Source organism: Narcine bancroftii, chromosome 3, assembly GCF_036971445.1.
Source record: "Narcine bancroftii isolate sNarBan1 chromosome 3, sNarBan1.hap1, whole genome shotgun sequence".
Lineage (NCBI taxonomy): Eukaryota > Metazoa > Chordata > Chondrichthyes > Torpediniformes > Narcinidae > Narcine > Narcine bancroftii.
The window spans coordinates 4,504,738-4,523,443 of record NC_091471.1 but is presented as its reverse complement, the minus strand read 5'-3'; the positions used below and the strand labels follow the sequence as shown (position 1 = coordinate 4,523,443).

The 18,706-nt window shown below is 45.9% G+C and overlaps 1 protein-coding gene across 5 annotated transcripts in view; it reads left to right on the top strand.

Annotated features, from left to right (window-relative positions):
• The window catches only part of LOC138756947 (rab11 family-interacting protein 1-like), a 111,939-nt gene that overhangs the window by 49,963 nt on the left and 43,270 nt on the right, over positions 1–18,706 (top strand). For 4 of the 5 annotated variants that reach the window (XM_069923416.1, XM_069923414.1, XM_069923417.1 and 1 more), the window contains one exon: positions 2,447–3,080. In XM_069923416.1, the coding sequence (XP_069779517.1) occupies positions 2,447–3,080 (634 nt within the window). The remainder of the gene's footprint in view (positions 1–2,446; positions 3,081–18,706) is intronic. The other variant, XM_069923415.1, reaches the window with a different exon arrangement.

Here is an 18,706-nt window from a genome sequence, read left to right as displayed (position 1 = left end):
TGACATGTGTGCCCTAGAGGATCAGAGCAGTCGTCTATGTTTGGAGCCTCACGAGATGGGGAGATCTTAAAGTTTTTTTTGCATCAGTATTTACTCAGGAAATTGACATTGTGTATAAGGAAGGAAGGGAGACAAGCAGTAGTGGCAGGGAACATATGGAGATTAACGAGGAGGAGGTGCTTGCTGCCTTGAATAAAAGTAGATAAATTCCCCAGACCTTGAAGGAGACAAGTGTAGAAATTGCAGGGGCTCTGGCAGATGTATTCAAAATATCCTTAGCTACAGGTGAGGTGCCAGAGGATTGGAGGGTAGCTCATGTTGTTCCGTTGTTTAAAAAAGGCTCCAAAAATTAACAAGGAAATTACAGGCTGGTGAGCCTGACCAGTCGTAAGTATATTATTGAAGGGTGTTCTGAGAGATCAGATACTCGTGTATTTGGACAGACAAGGGCTGATAAGGATAGTCAGCATGGATTTGTGCCTGGTAGGTCATGTTTAACAAATCTTCAAGGAAGTTACCAAGAAAGTAGATGAAGGAAAGGGTGTGGATGTTGTCTACATGAACTATAGTGAGGCCTTCGACAAGGTCCCACATGGGAGGTTAGTTCAGAAGGTTCAGACACTAGGTATCCATGGAGAGGTTGCAAACTAGATTCAAAGTTGGCTGAATGGGAGAAGCCAGAGAGTAGTGGTGGATGATTAATTCTCAGACTGGAGGCCTATGATTAGTGGTGCCTCAGGGATCGGTGCTGGGACCATTGTTGTTTGTTGTCTCTAGCAATGATCTGGATGATAATGTGGTCAATTGGATCAGAAAGTTTGCAGGTGACACTAAGATTAGAGGCGTTATGGACGGCAAGAAAGTTTTTCAAATTTTGCAGAGGGATCTGGACCAACTGGGAGAAGGGACCAAAAAATGGTCGATGGAGTTTAATGCCGACAAATGTGAGGTGTTGCATTTTAGAAGGATAAGCCAAGGAAGGACGTAAACGGTCGGGCACTGAGGCGTGTGGAGGAGCAGAGAGACCTGGGGATGCGGGTACATTGTTCCCTGAAGGTGGTGTCACAGGTGGACAGGGTTGTAAAGAAAGCTGTTGGCATCTTGGCCTCATAAATCAAAGTATTGAGTCCAGAAGTTGGGATGTTATGGTAAGGTTGTATAAGACATTGGTGAGGCCAAATTTGGTTTATTTTGTGCAGTTCTGGTCACCGAACTACAGGAAGGTTATCAGTAAGATTGAAACGGTGAAGAAAAGATTTACTAGGATGTTGCTGGGTCTTCAGGAACAGAGTTACAGGGAAAGATTAAACAGGTTAGGACTTTATTCTTTGGAGTGTAGAAGATTGGGGGGAGATTTGAAGGAGGTGTAGACAGAGTAAATGTAGGTCGGCTCTTTCCACATATTGGGAGAGATAAATACGAGGGAACATGGCTATAGGGTGAAAGCGAAAAGGTTTAGGGGGAACGTTAGTGGGAACTTCTTCAATCAGAGAGTGTTGGGAGTGTGGAACGAGTTGCCATCCAACGTGGTAAATGCAGGCTCATTGTTAAGTTTTAAGAATAAACTGGATAGATACATGGATGAGAGAGGTCTGGAGGGTTATGGACTGAGTACAGGTCAGTGGGACTAGCGGAATGATGTTTCAGCATAGACAGGAAAGGCCGAATGGCCTGTTTTCTCTGCTGAAGTGTTCTATCATTCTGTGGTTCTAAATGGGTGGCAGACATGATGGGGGCTGAATGGCCTATTTCTGCGGGACAAGTTGTGTCTGAGGGGTACTTGCAATACAGTTGCGCAGCCAGAAGAGCCACTGCTTCACAGCTCCAGAGACATGGGTTTGATCCCTGCCTCCGACAGTGCCTGGATGGTTTGGACGCTCTCCCTGTGACCCCTGTATGTTCCATAAGACACAGTCCAGACCCTTCAGCCCACAATGTTGTGCTAACCTACTCCACAACCGTCCAACCCTTCCCTGCGTCATGCCCACAATCCACCATTTTCCTTACTAGATCCGCGTACATATCTAGGAATGTAGGTTCCTTCCCAGGTGTTCCAGACTTTTCTCCCCCCCCTCACACACCCCCCAACCCCACGCCCCGAAGACTAGCAGATTGGACAGTTAAAATTTCCCCCAGTGAGGAGGAGAGCCGGAGGAGTTGAGGGAATGCAAGAGAATAGAGATATAAAGGGATTAATGTGAGATTAATGTAAATGTTTGGCGTGGATTTGAAAGGAACGCTTCCATGTCATATGACTGCTTCCGTGTCGTATGACTGCGTCCATGACCTATGACTGCGTCCGTGTCCTATGACTGTGTCCGTGTTGTATGACCGCCCCCTGGGAACTGGTCGATGCAGGTGGGTGGGGTTAGACTGGCTTAAACCAGGATGTTTGTCACTAGCTGACCATAAATCAGGGCATTCTCTGTCCTTTTTGTTATAACAGCAGATTCCAAACCATTTTTGGCCAAGGTGCTGACACACAAGAGGACTCTCAGCGACGAGGTTAACCAGGCGATGGAAGTCGGTCTGCCTCACCTGGCTCCCAAGACGAGTCCCATGTCAAGGTCGTTGCTCTGTATCAATGGCAGCCACGTCTACAGTGAGGAGCATTCCCCCAAGAACCCCTCCAGTTCATTCCTCAAGTCCCCCCACCTGTGCCTCTCCCTCCAGAACGTTGCCGGCAAGGCCGAGGAACCCCGGCAGCAGACCCCAGTCGGGGACCCCGACAGTCAACAGTGGAAGGAGGGCAGGCCGGAGGTCAGAGGCGTGCCCCCCGCCATCACAGTGAACAACGAGGGGGTCGCCCAGGACCTGAGCATGGAGGGGCGGAGGAAGGAGGGGGCCGGAGGTGCGCAGGGAACCAGGCCAGTGTACGTGGCTGCCCCCTTCACCTCCGCCGTTGAGCCCTCAAGGAGCAGAGCCTGCCACGAGACCAAGAAGGTCAGCGTCTTCCCGTTCGGCAGTGACACTGTGGACTCTGAGGCCAGGCGATCCAGAACACCATCTCCCGTGAGAAAATCCAGTTCTTTAACACGACCCAGTGGATGGTTTCTGAAGGAGACCAGTCACAAGCCAAGGTCAGTGACCATCCTGGGGAAATTGTAGAAGTTGGGTGGGGGGGTGGGGGAAGGTGGTGGTGGTTTGAATACAGTGTGACTCTCTAGCTAATGTTAACCGAGCTGAGAATATCTCTTTATCCTTTGCTATCTTTGCTTTATAAAGTACATTGGTTAACCTGCTACGTTTCTGCAATTTTACTTCAGATTTTAGATCTACATGAGAACACAGTGTACTTTATATAGCAAAGATAAAGGTACATAATCAACAATTTGGGCTTGAGCCCCTCATCAAGGGATCTTTATCTGTGCACAATAATGTGCACTGTGTGACCTGCAGAGTTTCTCCAGCGTTTTGTTTTTACCTTCTACTACAGTGTCTGCAGACTTTCATGTTTTACTTAAATTTACGTGAATTCTGCTGGTCACCTCATTTGCAGGAAGGACATAGAAGCCTTGGAAAGGCGTCAGGTTCATCAAGATGTTGGCTGGTTTGGAGGGGATGAGTTGTGGGAAGAGGTTGGACCAACTTGAGTTGTTTTCTTTGGAGAGTTGGAGGCCGAGGGGAGACCTGATAGAAGTTTAGAAAATCATTAGGCTGTTCGGTCAAAATCCTTTCATGTGATTAAATTGTAGAGCTTCTGCACTTAAGGTAAGGGGGAGGATGTTTGGAGGAGCTTGGGGTGACACGATTGGCCAAGCAGTTAGGGCAATGCTGTTACAGCGCCAGCGATCGGGACCAGAGTTCGAATCCTGTGCTCTCTGTAAGGTGTTTGTATGTTCTCCCCAGGTCTGCGTGGGTTTTCCCCAGGGGCTCCGGTTTCCTCCCACTGTTCAAAAAATGTTCTGGGGGCTGTAGGCCAATTGGAAGTAAATTGGGCGGCAAGGGCTTGTGGGCCGAAAGGGCCTAGTTACCGTGTAGTGTGTCTAAATTGATGTGAAGGGCAAGGTTTTACTCAGTGTGGTGGATTGCCAGGATAGGCAGCCGGGGTAGTGGCGGAGGGTGGAACAACAGTTGTGTTGGAGACTTTTGGATAGACACATGGATGTGCAGGGAGTGGAGTGGTATGCGTTAAATGCAAGCACTGGAGTTTTGGTTTCATTCGTGTTCTGACCAGACATTATGGGCCGAAGGGCCTGGTCCTGTGCTGTACCTCTGTATAGTGTCCCTTTTTAACATGCAATCTACTGTAGATTTGCTAAGTTCCAGAACTGCAATCAAGGACGTTGGATTGATTAGAGAAATTCAGCATGCTTTTGCTCAAGGCTAAATGTAAACTAATCAACTTTGATGAAGTAACGGAGAAGGACAATATTTTAGACCTCTAAAGGAATGATCAGGTACCATGAAATATGACAAGATTATAAGATATAAGGGCAGAAGTAGGCCATTCAGCCCATTGATTCTGCTCTGCCATTCCGTCAGGAACTGATCCATTCTGCCACTCAGCCCCAGCCCCCTGCCTTCTCCCCATTACGTTGCGAGACCGTGAGTGAAACACAGAAGTCTGCAGGCGCTGTGACTGTAGTAAAAACATATCAAAATGCTGGAGGAACTCAGCCGGTGTTCTCAGTGTCCAATAAAAAGCAAAGATTTATTACCATTGTTTTGGGCTTGATCCCGTCTTCAGGGAATGGATTATTCTGCAGGAGGGACTGACCAGCATCCATGGGAGAGAAAGAATGGTCAATGTTTCAGGCCGGCCGGAACCCGTTATCAATGATGGGTCTCAACTTAAGGATTTAGGCCTGAAATGTTGACCATTCATTCTTTCCCATGGATGCTGTTCGACCTGCTGAGTTCCTCCAGTAGGTTGAGTTTGGCTTCAGATTCCAGCATCTGCAGCCTCCAGTGTGTCTCCAATGTTGGGCGCCTACTTCTGCAATCCCAAAATTTTCTTCTCGAGCCCGCGTTCACCACATCTGATGGCAACTGATTCCACACTCCCACCACTCTCTGAGTGATGTTCCCCCTAAACCTTTCCACTTTCATCTTAAAACCATGACCTCTCGTACTTATCTCCCCTAATCTGTGGAAAAAGAAGTCTACTCACATTTACTCTGTCAATACCTCTCATAATCTCGTAATCTTCACAACGGTTATGGAAAAAAAAACTGCTTGTCCCCTGAAGAAAGACTTCAGGCCCGAAACGTCGACAATACATCTTTTCTTTTTATGGACGCTGAAAAGCCTGGCTGAATTCATCCAACATTTCATGTGTTTTTACCTTTGATACCCTGACTATTTGGATACCTATCAATCTCTCCCTTAAGTACACCCAAAGACCTGGCCCATCTGCCCGTGGTAGCAAATCCACAGATTCACTACCCATTGGCTAAAGAAATTCCTCCGCATCTCTGTTTAAAATGGACGCCGTCCCCTACCACAGGAAATTACTTTGCCACATCTACTCTGTCCAGGCCTTTCAACATACAAAATGATTCATTGATAAATTCAGGCATACAGGCCACTTCGGCCCACAAGCCCATGCACCCAAATTAACCCACAATGCCGTACACTTCGAATGGTGGGAGGAAACCAGAGCCCCCAGGGAAAACCAACGCAGACAGGAGGAGGACGTACAAAATCCTTACAGACAGCGCGGGATTTGAACCCCAGACCTGAAAAGGCGTCGCGCTAACCGTGCAGCCCAGGTCTCCCCTCATTCTTCTGAACTCCAAGGAGTGCAGTCCAAGGGCCATCAAACGTTCCTCATATGCTAATCCCTTCATAGGTTCAAAGAACACGTCAGCACAGAAAACAGGCCATTGGTCCCTTCTAGCCTGTGCCCCAACATTATTCCACTAGTCCCATTGACCTGCACCCAATCCATAACCCTCCACACCTCTCCCATTCTTGTGGCTAATGAATCTATTTTTAAAAGTTGAGTGAGCCCACATTTACCATGTCAGATGGCAGCTTGTTCCACACTCCCACAAGTGAAGAAGTTCCCCCTAATGTTCCATCTAAACCATAAAACAGGCCATTCGACCTTTCCAGTCTATGCCGACCATTATTACACTCATCCCATAACCCTCCAGACCTCTCCCATCCATGTATCTACCAAATTTATTCTTAAAACTTAAGAGCCCACATTCACCACATCTGATGGCAGCTCATTCCATACTCCCACCACTCTCTGAATGAAGAACTTTCCCCTAACCCTAACCTTAACCTTTCCCCTTTCATCTTAAAACTATAACATTTCATATTTATCTCCCCCAATCGGTGGAAAAAGTCTCCTCACATTTACTCTGTCATAATCTTGTAAACCTCTATCAAATCTCTCCTCATTCTTCTTCGCTCCAAGGAATAAAGTCCTAACTGTTTAATCTTTCTCTGAAGACCCAACAACATCCTAGTAAATCTTCTCTGCACTCTCAATCTTACTGATAACCTTCCTGTAGTTTGGTGACCAGAACTGCTTACATTATTCCAAATTGAGCCTCATCAATGTCTTAAACAACTTCAACATAACATCCCAACTCCTGTACTCAATACTTTGATTTATCAAGGCTAAGTTGGCCACCTGTGACACCACCTTCAGGGAACAATGTACCTGCATCCCCAGGTCTCTCTGCTCCTCTACACGCCTCAGTGCCCGACCGTTTACGTCCTTCCTTGGCTTATCCTTCTAAAATGCAACACCTCACATTTGTCGGCATTAAACTCCATCGACCATTTTTTGGTCCCTTCTCCCAGTTGGTCCAGATCCCTCTGCAAAATTTGAAAATCTTTCTTGCCGTCCATAACACCTCTAATCTTAGTGTCACCTGCAAACTTTCTGATCCAATTGACCACATTATCATCCAGATCATTGATAGAGACAACAAACAACAATGGTCCCAGCACCGATCCCTGAGGCACCACCACTAGTCACAGGCCTCCAGTCTGAGAAGCATCATCCACCACCACCACTCTGTTTTCTCCCACACAGCCAATTTTGAATCCTATTTACAAACTCTCCCTGGATACCCAGTGTCTGAATCTTCCGAACTAACCTCTCTTGTGAGACCTTGTCAAAGGCCTCATTATAGGTCCATGTAGACAATATCCACATACTTTCCTTCATCTACTTTCTTGGTTTTAAAAAAAGATTTGTTAAACAAAACCTACAAAACACAAATCCATGCTGACTCTCCTTATCAGCCCTTGGGTGTCCAAATACTTACCCACTACTGATGTCAGGCTCACCGGCCAGTAATTTCCTGGTTTACTATTGGAGCCTTTTTTAAACAACAGATCAACATGAGCTACCCTCCAATCCTCTGGCACCTCACCTGTGGCTAAGGACATTTTAAATATTTCTGCCAGGGCGCCTGCAATTTCTACACTCACTTCCCTCAAGGTCCGAGGGAATACCATGTCAGGCCCTGGAGATTTATCTACCTTTATTCACTGTAAGGCAGCAAGCACTTCCTCCTCCTTAATGTCTATATGCCAGTTTCCTGTGTAAATACTGATGCAAAAAAACTGTTCAAGATCTCCCCCATCTCGTGAGACTCCACACAGAGACGACCTCTCTGATCCTCTAGGGGATTCATTTTGTCCCTTACTATCCTTTTAGTCACAACATACTTGTAGAAACCCTTTGGATTTACCTTCACATTATCTGACAAAGCAACCTCATGTCTTCTTCTTGCCTTCCTGATTTCCTTTTAAGTATTTTCTTACATTTTCTATACTCTTCTAGCATCTCATTTGCTCCATGTTGCCTAGACCTGCTCTACACCTCTCTCTTCCTCTTGAGCAGATTGCCAATATCCCTTGAAAACCAAGGTTCCCTCAGCCTGTTAACTTGGCCTTTAATCCTGTCTCGAACATGCAAACTCTGCATTCTCTCAATTTTTCCTTTGAAGGCCTTCCACTTACTGAACATGTCCTTGCCAGAAAACAACATTGCAATCCACTCTTCCTAGATCCTTTCTCATTTCCACAAAATTGGCCTTTCTCCAATTTAGAATCTCAATTTGAGAACCAGACCTATCCTTCTCCATAATTAGTGAAACTAATGACATTATGGTCACTGGTCCAAAAATGTTTGTCTACAAATACTTCTGTCACCTGCCCTAATAGGAGATCAAGTATTATATCTTTTCTCATTGGTACCTCTCTCTGTATATTGATTTAGAAAACTTTCCTGAACACATGTAGTATTGGAGTCCCAGTCAATACGTGGAAAGTTTAAAATCTCCCTCTATCACAACTTTCTTTTTCTTACCTCAGTCTGCTATCTCTCTACAGAGTGGTCACACCTTCCCCATTCCTCAGCTCCACCCACATGACCTCTGTGGGTGAGCCCTCTGGGCTGTCCTGTCTAAACACAGCTGCGATCCTTTCCCTGATTAGCAATGCCACTCCTCCCCCTCTATCACATCTGAAACCCGAAATCTGAACCCCGGAACATTGAGCTGCCAGTCCTGCCCCTCCTGCCACCAAGCCTCACTTATAGCAATAACGCCATAATCCCATGTGCAAATTCACAGCCTAAGCTCGTCTGCCTTTCCAACAATACTCCTTGCATGGAAATAAATCCACCTGAGAACACATCCAAACCTTTGATTTCTCTCTAGACATGCATTCCGCGCATGACCTTTATCTTTCTCCTCACTATCTGCTCTTAACTCTAGCTCCTATCCCCGTACAAATCGAGTTGAAACCCTCCATAAACAGCACTAACAAACCTACCTGCAAGGATATTAATCCCCTGCAAATTGTCCCAACCAAACAAGCCCCCCCTTCCCTGGAACAGAGTCCACTGGTCCAGAAACATGAAACCCTCCCTCCCTCCTGAACCATCTCTTTTGCCACAAACGTAGCTGCATTCACTTCCTATTTTCAGCCTTGCTAGCATGTGAACTCCTGAGATTGCCACCCTGGGGGTCCTATCCTTCCACTCTTCTCTTCAATTCCCTTTGCATGACCTCCAGGAATCATTCTTATAAATTGTTTCTGAACCCTCTCCAATGCCAGCACATCCTTCCTTAAATAAGGCATTGGAAACTCACCAGTGCCGTATAAAGCCTCAGTGTCACATCCTATTCATTTGGATATAAACACCAGCATTGCATTCGCCTTCTTCACCACCGACTCAACCTGGAGGTTAACCTTTCGGGTATCCAGCATGAGGACTCCCAAGGCCCTTTGCACCTCCAAATTTAAAATTTTCTCCCCATCCAAATAATCCTTTAATTTCTTCTACCAAATACCATGATCGTACACTTTCCAACATTGTATTACATGAAGATTGAAAGTCATGGAATGGAGGGATTGCAGCAGCGCAATGTTGAAGACCCGCAGGAGGCTGCAGATGCTGGAACCTGAAGCCAAACTCAATCTTGTGGAGGGGTTCAGCAGGTCGAGCAGCGCCCGTGGGAGAGAAAGAAAAGCCTGAAATGCTGACCTGAAGGGCGAGACGCATCATCAACAAAGGGTCACGGCCTGAAATGTTGTCCATTCTGCCTCCCACGGATTCTGCTCGGCCTGCTCCTCCAGCAGATTGGGTGTTGGGGACAGAAACTTGTCTCTGGATATGGAAGTGAAGGGTCATGACAAACGTGCCAGAGAAACTCAGCAGGTCGCGCAGCATCCACAGGAAGTAAAGGGTGACTAGCGTTTCTAGCCTGGGCCCTTCACCAGGAGTTGGGTCGGTGAGGACGTGGATCTGGTGGAGAGGTCAGTGGCAGGTTATGGTGAGTGAGTGAGTTCCGGGGGAGGATGTGAGAATGAGGGTCTCAACACTCTCCAACAAGACGGCATCAAGTTTCCATTAACTCCCTCCTCTAAGTCTCTCTCCTTCCCAATCCCTCTAAATCTTTGCCTCCAGCTCCCTACCAACTTCCCTTCCTTCTATTAGAGAGCTGTCCCATCACTTCTCAGCTTTTTTCTCTTCTACCCTCTCACCTGTGACCTCGTCCCAGTTAACATGTATTCCTCCACCTACCCCTTCCTCTCTCCTCCCCCCACTTTTTTAATCAGGCGTCTGCCAGTTTATCCTTAGACCCAGGCCAAGACATTGATCGCCCTTTTGCTTCGTCTGGACGCTGCGTGACCTGCTGAGTTTCTCCAGCAGGTTTGTGTACTGCCCTTGATCCCAGCATCTTAACTCCACCAAGAGTCACGTCGAAGGGAGCTTCCTTTCGGACTGGATGAACAATGGCATAGGATTACTGGGCCAGCAGGAACTCCATGGGCCAAAAGGCCTGTTTCTGTGCTGTCTCAATCTGTATCATGGATCCCAGCCATGGCTTTTCTTAATGTATGTAAATGGGACAAAACGTAGAGGGTACAAATTCTTTATGTTCCTGTTAGGTTGAAAGGAAAGGTTAAAAGATTGAGGGAGCCAAGGTTTTCAAGGGAATTTATAAACGGTTCAGAAAAAGAGAGATGCCACCAGTAAATATAAGCAGCGTGGAGAAAATGAAGGGCTCGCGGAATATAGAGAATGTAAAAAGGATCTGAAGAAAGAAATTAGAAAAGCTACAAAGAAATACGAGGTTGCTTTGGCAAATAAGGTGAAAGTAAATCCAAAGGGTTTCTACAGTTCTATTAACAGCAAGAGGAGTGTGAGGGATAAGATCGGACCCTTCGAGAATCAGAGTGGTCACCTGTGTGTGGAACCAAAAGGCATGGGGGAGATTTTGAACTACTCCTTTTCTAAGGAGAAAAATATTGAATTGTGTACGGTAAGGGAAACGAGTGGGGAAGTAATGGAAACTGTGATGACTGAAGAGGAGGAAGTGCTAGAGCTTTTAAGAAATATAAAGGTGGCCAAGTCTCCAGGTCCTGACAGGATATTTCCCTAGGACTTTGAGGGAAGTTGGTGTAGAAATAGCAGGGGCTCTGACAGAAATATTTAAAATGTCATTGGCAATGGGGATGGTGCCGGAGAATTGGAGGATTGCGCACGTTGTTCCATTGTATAAAAAGGGTTCAAAGAGTAAAGCGAGCAATTATCGGCCTGTAAGTTTGATGTCAACGGTGGGCAACTAATAGAAAATGTTCTGAAAGATGGTGTATATATAATCATCTGGATAGACATGGTATGATTAGGAACAATCAACATGGATTTGTGCTTGGAAGGTCCTGTTTAACAAATCTTCGTGAATTTTGTTGGAGGTTACAGGGAAAATTGATGAGGGTAAGGCAGTGGATGTTGTCTATATGGACTTCAGTAAGGCCTCCGACAAGGTCCTACATGGAAGGTGGGTTAGGAAAGTTCAATCGTTAATGTGGAAATAGTAAAATGGATTCAACAGTGGCTGGATGGGAGATGCCAGAGAGTGGAGGTGGATAACTGTTTGTCGGGTTGGAGGCCGATGGCTAGTGGTGTGCCTTAAGGATCTGTACTGGGCCCATTGTTGTTTGAAATAGACCCGAATGATCTGGATGATGGGGTGGTAAATTGGATTAGTCAGTATGGAGATGATTCTAAGGTAAATGGCATTGGGGATAGTGAGGAAGGTTTTCAAATCTTGCACAGAGATTTGGGCAAGTTAGAAGAGTGGGCTGAAAGTTGGCAAATGGAGTTTAATGCTGACAAGTGTGAAATGCTACATTTTGGTCAGACTAATCAAAATAGGACATATGTAGTGAATGGGAGGGCATTAAAGAATGCAATTGAACAGAGGGATCTAGGAATAATGTTCCACAGTTCCTGGAAGGTGGATAAGGTCATGAAGAAGGCCTTTGGAATTCTGGCCTTTATGAATCAAGCATAGAATAGAAGAGTTGGGAGGTGATGTTAAAATTGTACAAGGCATTGGTGAGGCCAAATATGGAATATTGTGTTCAGTTCTGGTCACCAAATTATAGGAAGGATGTGAACCAAACAGAGAGAGAACAGAGAAGATTCACCAGACAAGACCTGGGCTTCAGCACCTAAGTTATAGAGAAAGGTTAAACAAGTTAGGTCGTTATTTCTTGGAGCGTAGAAGGCTGAGGGGGATTTGATAGAGGTCTTTAAAATTTTGAGGGGATAGACAGAGTCGATGGGGATTGACCTTTTCAATTGAGAATGGGGGAGATTCAAATAAGAGGACACGAGCTGAGAGTTAGGGGGAAAAGATTTAGGATCTGTGTGGAATGAGCTTTCGGTGGAGGCAGGTACAATATTATCTTTTAAGAAAAATTTGGAGGTGCATGGATGTAAAATGTATGGAGGGTTATGGGCAGAGTGCAGGTCAGTGGGACTAGGAGAGTATGTGTTTTAGCACAGAAAAGAAGGGCTGTGATGGTGGGTTTCCATGCTGTAATTGTTATGTGTGCACTGCGTGGAGGAGGGAAATGGCAGGAAGGCAGGAGGTAGTGATGAGATGGGAATTTATTGTCATAGATCTACTAAAGTACAGTAAAACCTTTGTTACCGGGAACGCAAGCAACTGGCAGCATCGAGTAACTGACAATAAAATTGAGGAAAATAAATGGGTAAAAAATATGGAAGTTTAAAATTGGTGTGCCTCGCTGTTCGTTCACCATTCATGCCACACGCAATCTCAGGCAACTGGAAAATACTCTTATTCAGCGTCTACATATTCCCTGTAGTTAGACAACCAAAACTCCACACAATACTCTAAATTTGGCCTCATCAATGTCTTATACAACTTTACCATAACATCCCAACTCCTGTACTCAATACTTTGATTTATGAAGGCCAATGTGGCAAAACCTCTCTTTACAACCCTGTCCACCTGTGATGGCACTTTCAGGGAATTATGCATCTGTATTCCCAGGTCCCTCAGGCACTCCTCAGTGCCTGACCATTTGCCATGTATGTTCTTCGTTGGTTTGTCTTTCCAAAATGCAACACCTCACACTTGTCTGCATTAAATTCCATCGGCCGTTTTTCAGCCCATTTTTCCAGCTGGTCCAGATCCCTCTGCAAGCTTTGAAAACCTTCCTCACTGTCCACAACGTCTCCAATCTTAGTGTCATCTGCAAACTTGCTGATCCAATTGACCACATTATCATCCAGATTATTGGTATAGATGGAAAACAACAATGGTCCCAGCACCGATCCCTGAGGTCCACCAATAGTTACAGGCCTCCAGTCTGAGAAGCATCATCCACCACTACTCTCTGGCTTTTCCTGTTCAGTCATTGTCGAATCCAGTTCACTACCTCACCGTGAATACTGAGCGTCTGAACCTTCCTGACTAACCTCCCACGTGGGACCTTGTCAAAGGTTGGAATTTAGAGTTGGAATTTCAGGGAACGAGTGAGGATCCCATTGAAACATTTTGATTGTTGAAAGGCATGGACAATGTAGAAGTAAAAATGTTATTTCCCATGGTGGGAGAGTCTAGGACAAGAGGGTATAACTTTAGGAGTGAAGGGCGTCCACTTAGAACAGAGATGTGGGGAAATTTCTTCAGCCAGAGGGTGGTGAATCTGTGGAATTTGTTACCACAGGTGGTTCTGGAGGCCGGATCATTGGGTGTATTTAAGGGAGGGCATCAAAGGTTAGGGGTAAGTGAATTAGATGATAATTGAATGATGGAGTAGATTCGATGGGTTGAATAGCCCTTTTTCTGCTCCGACAGCAAGAAATGTAACATGTGAAAGGATATAATGTCTGGTGAAAAAAGTTTGACAGAGCTAGGGATACAGGTACTAAAGGGGCATTCAAAAGACTCTTAGGCTCAAGGATGAAGTGGGGGGAGGGTTAGGTTGCTATGTAGTAGGTTTATATAGGTTGGCACAACATTGTGTGCTGAAGGACCTTTACTGTGCTGGAATGTTCTATGTTAGCCAAATATTCACAGTCGTAGTTGGTGCAGAAGAAAACAGTGATATTTCCATATCACAGGTGATTCTGGTAGTGTTGTGGTTGAGGTACCACTAGGAGCTTCGAGTGCCTGCTAGTTGTTTGGAAAAAGGAAACAGAAAGAATGGGAAAGGTCAATGTGAAGGAGCAAGTATAATTCTAAAAGGGACAGAAGGGCAGAGAGACCCTGGGATGGGGGTAGGTGTATGTTCACCGTGTCAGGGCAGGCTGAGAAAGAACAACAGAGATGATTCTGGGCAGCTAGAAGGAGTTGAGAAACATGGGAACAGAGTGATGGGATCACATAGGATTCAATCATGTTATTCAAAAGGGGGCTGGATAAATAATTGAAAAAGTATGGGGGAGAGAGGGGGAGAGCGAGGGGTTTGCAAGGAGAATTTCGATGCACTCCAAGCGTTGGATGGCTTCTCTTTTGTGTTGTGTCGTTTTTTGTCATTTGCAGCTGGTTTTTCATGAGCTTTCGGTTCTGATTCAAGATTCTTTTATTTGTCATGAAATAAAACAGATGGAATATTAGACAAAACTGTATTTGATCTACCGTAAGGCAAAGATTCGCCACCACCATAAATTGCCTGGCATCCATTACAGTCAGAGAAAGAGGAGCAAAAGAGAGTCCCTTCAGAGATACCGAGTTGTCCATGGATTCGCCTCCAGTTCTCCCGCAGCCTCTGTAGCTGCACAGACTCCTGTTCAATCCATCGGCCGCCCAAGCTCCAGATCCAAACCCCCGACACGATCAGGAAACCTTCAGCGCCCAAGGCCCTTCTTGCCTTTAGCACCCTCTCGAATCCAGGCTCTGAGCCCTGGTTCCCACAAGTCCATCTCCAGCAGTGTGCAGTGTGTCCACAAGTTGCCCGCAGCTCGTGTGGGTCCCCCGACCACAAGTTGCCCGTAGCCTGTGTGGGTCCCTCAGCTGCTGAGCCCCTCGCTGGTCCGCCGCCACGGTCACCGTCCTGGAGGGTCGCCTCCACTGCTTCTCCTTCTCAGTGGAGTACGTTCCCCCAGTTTATGGTGCCCTGTGCTTGTTTGCTGCCCCCTCCCAGAGTCTGCGAACCCATAATTAGCAGTTTTTAGAGTAGGAATGAAACAAGGAATACAACTATATTTTGCATTACGCAGTGGAAACTCTACTCCAACTGATCTGACAAAGGAACACATCCTTTGGCACACAATGTCTGTGCCAAACAAATTAAATCTCATCTGCCTGCTTATTCCCTGCCTATTCACATCTATCCAGAAGCCTCTTATCTGCTACTGTTATATCTGCTTCCACCACTGCCCCTGACAGCCCACTTGTGCTCTTGAGATATTTCCCTGCTGAGACTGTTCAGAGTGTGAGCTTTGATGGGATGGTTTAGATGTCTACATCGGAGAGACTGGATGTAGCCTGAGAGATCGCTTCATTGAGCACCTCAGCTCCGGCCGCTGCAATAGCATGGATCTCCCAGTGGCCATCCATTTCAATTCCCTTGCTGACAGGTCTATCTGTGGCCTTGTGCATGGCCAGTCTGAGACCACCGCAAATTGGAGGAACAGCACCTCATCTTCCATCTGAGCCCCCTCCAACTGGATGGCATTAGCATCGGCTTCTCCGGTTTCCATTAGCCTCCCTTTCTCCCCCCCCCCCCATATCTCTCTCTCTCTCTCTCTCCTTTTCCCTCCGTCTTCTTTCTCAGCTTTGCTTTACAAAGCCAAAAGCAATCCTTTCGCACCCAATCAATTCTCACCTTTCCTTTTCCAATTAACATCTTTTGTCTGTTGGACTGTGCTTCTCCCCGGCCTTATAGTTCAGGCACCTGCCTGCATTTCACTCATACTTTGAAAAAGGAATCAGGCCCGAAATGCCAGTATTGGAGCTTTACCCGTTATGGCCACTGTGAGACCGGCCAAGTTCCTCCAGTATTTCTGCGATTTTTACAATCACAGCATCTGCACACTTTCGCGTTTCACTCCGTTCAGATGGAGCTTTGTTCTGTGCCAATCCTGCCCTCCATCTACCCTGAGGGTGGGATGTTAATTCTGTCTCTGTCCTGCGAGTGTGAGACAGGAGAGTGCAGTAGGAGCTTTCTAACCCTTTGTTGAATTTGCCTCGATGCACTTGGCTACTGTATATCCAGCTTCCAGCTCAAAGAAAAATGGTATACACAGGTCAGGGATAAGGTAACACTCCTTAATACCAGAATGATAAAGAGAAGGGAGCATGAAAACATTCAAGTTTGTTGTCATCTGATTATGCATCCTGTCAACACAGCATATCTCTGGACCATGTTGCGCACACACAGACCCCACACACACCCAAACGACGTATATACACAGTGGTCCGAAATAAATCTACATAAAAATAATTTAAGGGCTTCTCGGATTGTTCGACTGTCTCACCAACTTTGGGAAGAAGATGTTTCCCCAACCTGGCAGTCTTGGTTTTTAAGCATTTGCACCTCGTCCTTGAAGGTAGAGACTCACCAATAATGCAGCTTGGGAGTTAAGAGTCCTTGATGATACTCTGGGCCCTCTTTAAACACTACTTTCTCTCTGTAGACGTCATCAGTAGAGGGAAGGGAAACCCCAGTGATCTTCTCAGCAGTTTTAATCACCCTCCGCACTGACCTCCGATCTGATGCTTTGCAGCGACCACACCACACTCTGATGCAGACAGGACACTCTCTATTGCGCTCCTGTACAACTTTGTTAGGATGGTGGCCGGTAATCTTGCCATCCTCGACCTCCCGAGGAAGTGTAGGCACTGCTGTGTCTTCTTGACTAATGAGGAGGTGGTGTGGATCCAGGTTAGACATCGAAGAACTTTGTGCTCTGCAATTCATATACGACGGAGCCATTGACTGGGAGTAGGGAGTGGGCCTTCATCCTCCTGAAGTGCATAACCATCTGCTACGTCTTGTCCACATTGAGACTCAGGATGTTACTCTTGCACCACTGTCCGAGCCTTTCAACCTCCTCTCCGTAAGCCGACTCATCGTTTGCCGCCGCTGAGGCAAACTTCCATGGTGTCATTCGTAAACTTGATGAATCTGTGCAGCTGAACCTGAGCAAAACATTAATCCTTAAAGATAATAAGAATTCTAAAAAGATGTGAAAGTGATGTCACAGGTAGATAAGAACATAAGATATAAGAGCAGGAGTCGGCCATCCGGCCCGTTGAAACTGCTCCGCCATTCAATGAGATCATGGCTGATCTGCTCATTGACTCATCTCCACCCACCTGCCTTTTCCCCCATCTCCCTTCATTCCTTTTTGATGTAAAAATCTAACTAATTGAACCTTAAATATGTTTAATGAAGTTGCCTCAACTGCTTCCCTGTGAAGAGAATTCCACAGATTCACGACTCTCTGGGAAAAATAGTTTTTCCTCATCTCCGTCTTGAATCTACTCCCTGAATCTTGAGGCTATGTCCCCTAGTTCTGGTCTCACCTACCAGTGAAAACAATTTTCCTGCCTCTATCTTATCCATCCCTTTCATAATTTTATATGTTTCTATAAGATCTCTCACCTCTGGGATCGACCTGGTGAACCTCCCCTGGACTGCCTCCAAGGCCAGTATATCCATCCTCAAGGAGATCAGAACTGCACACAGTTCTCCAGGTGCAGCCTCACCAGGACCTTGTATAGTTGCAGCATGACCTCCCTGCTCTTGAATTCAGTTCCTCTAGCGATGAAGGCCAACATTATTTTGTATCTGCAACCCAACTTTTTGCGATTCATACCCAAGCCCTCCCATTCTTTTACCATTTAAATAATAATCTACTCTTCTATTTTTCCTACCAAAGTGGATGACCTCGCATTTACTAATATTGTACTCCATCTGCCAGACCTTTACCCACTCACCTAACTTAACTATATCCTTCTGCAGCCTCTCCACATCCGCTGTACAGTTTGTTTTTTCACTCAGTTTAGGATCATCTGCAAACTTGGCTGCTCTGCACTCTGTCCCCTCTTCCAAATCATTGTTGTAAAGAGATCTTTTGGCATATTGACCTTCATAAATCAAAGTATTGAGTACAGAAGTTGGGATGTTATGGTAAAGTTGTATAAGACATTGGTGAGGCCAAATTTGGAGGATTGTGTGCAGTTTTGGTCACCGAACTACAGGAAAGATATCAATAAGATAGAAAGAGTGTGGAGAAGATTTACTAGGTTGTTGCCCAGACTTCATGAAATGAGTTACAGGAAAAGGTTAAGCAGGTTAGGACTTTATTCCATGGAGCATCGGAGAATGAGGGGCAACACAGTTAGCCATAGTGGTTAGCGCAACGTTATTACAGCGCCAGCGATCGGGACCGGAGTTTGAATCCTGTGCTGTCTGTAAAAGTTTGTATGTTCTCCCCATGTCTGTGTAGGTTTTCCCGGGGGCTCCAGTTTTCTCCCACCATTCCAAACGTATGGAGTTGTAGGTTAATTGGTGTAATTGGGCAGCATGGACTCATGGACCACAAGGTCCTACCACCATGCTGTATGTCTAAATTTAATTAAAACTTTTAAATTTGATAGAGGTATGCAAAATATTGAGGAGTATGGATGAGGTAAATGCAAAGTAGACTTTTCCCACTGAGGTTGGGTGAGACGAGAACTAGAGGACATGGGTTAAGGGTGAAAGGTGAGATGTTTAAGGGGGAACTTCACGCAGACTGTGGTGGGAATGAAGAATGAGCTGCCTACAGAGGTGGTAGATGCAGTCAATGTCATCAGTCAAATGTGGAAGGGAACACTGCTGTATCTGCTGTGATAATACAGTTAACCAACAGTGACCACAACATGATTTACCACTCAAAATATCAAATGGGAGAATGGTCAATGGGAAAGAGTTAACTCTAATGACTTGGGAAGGGACCCATCACAGCTAA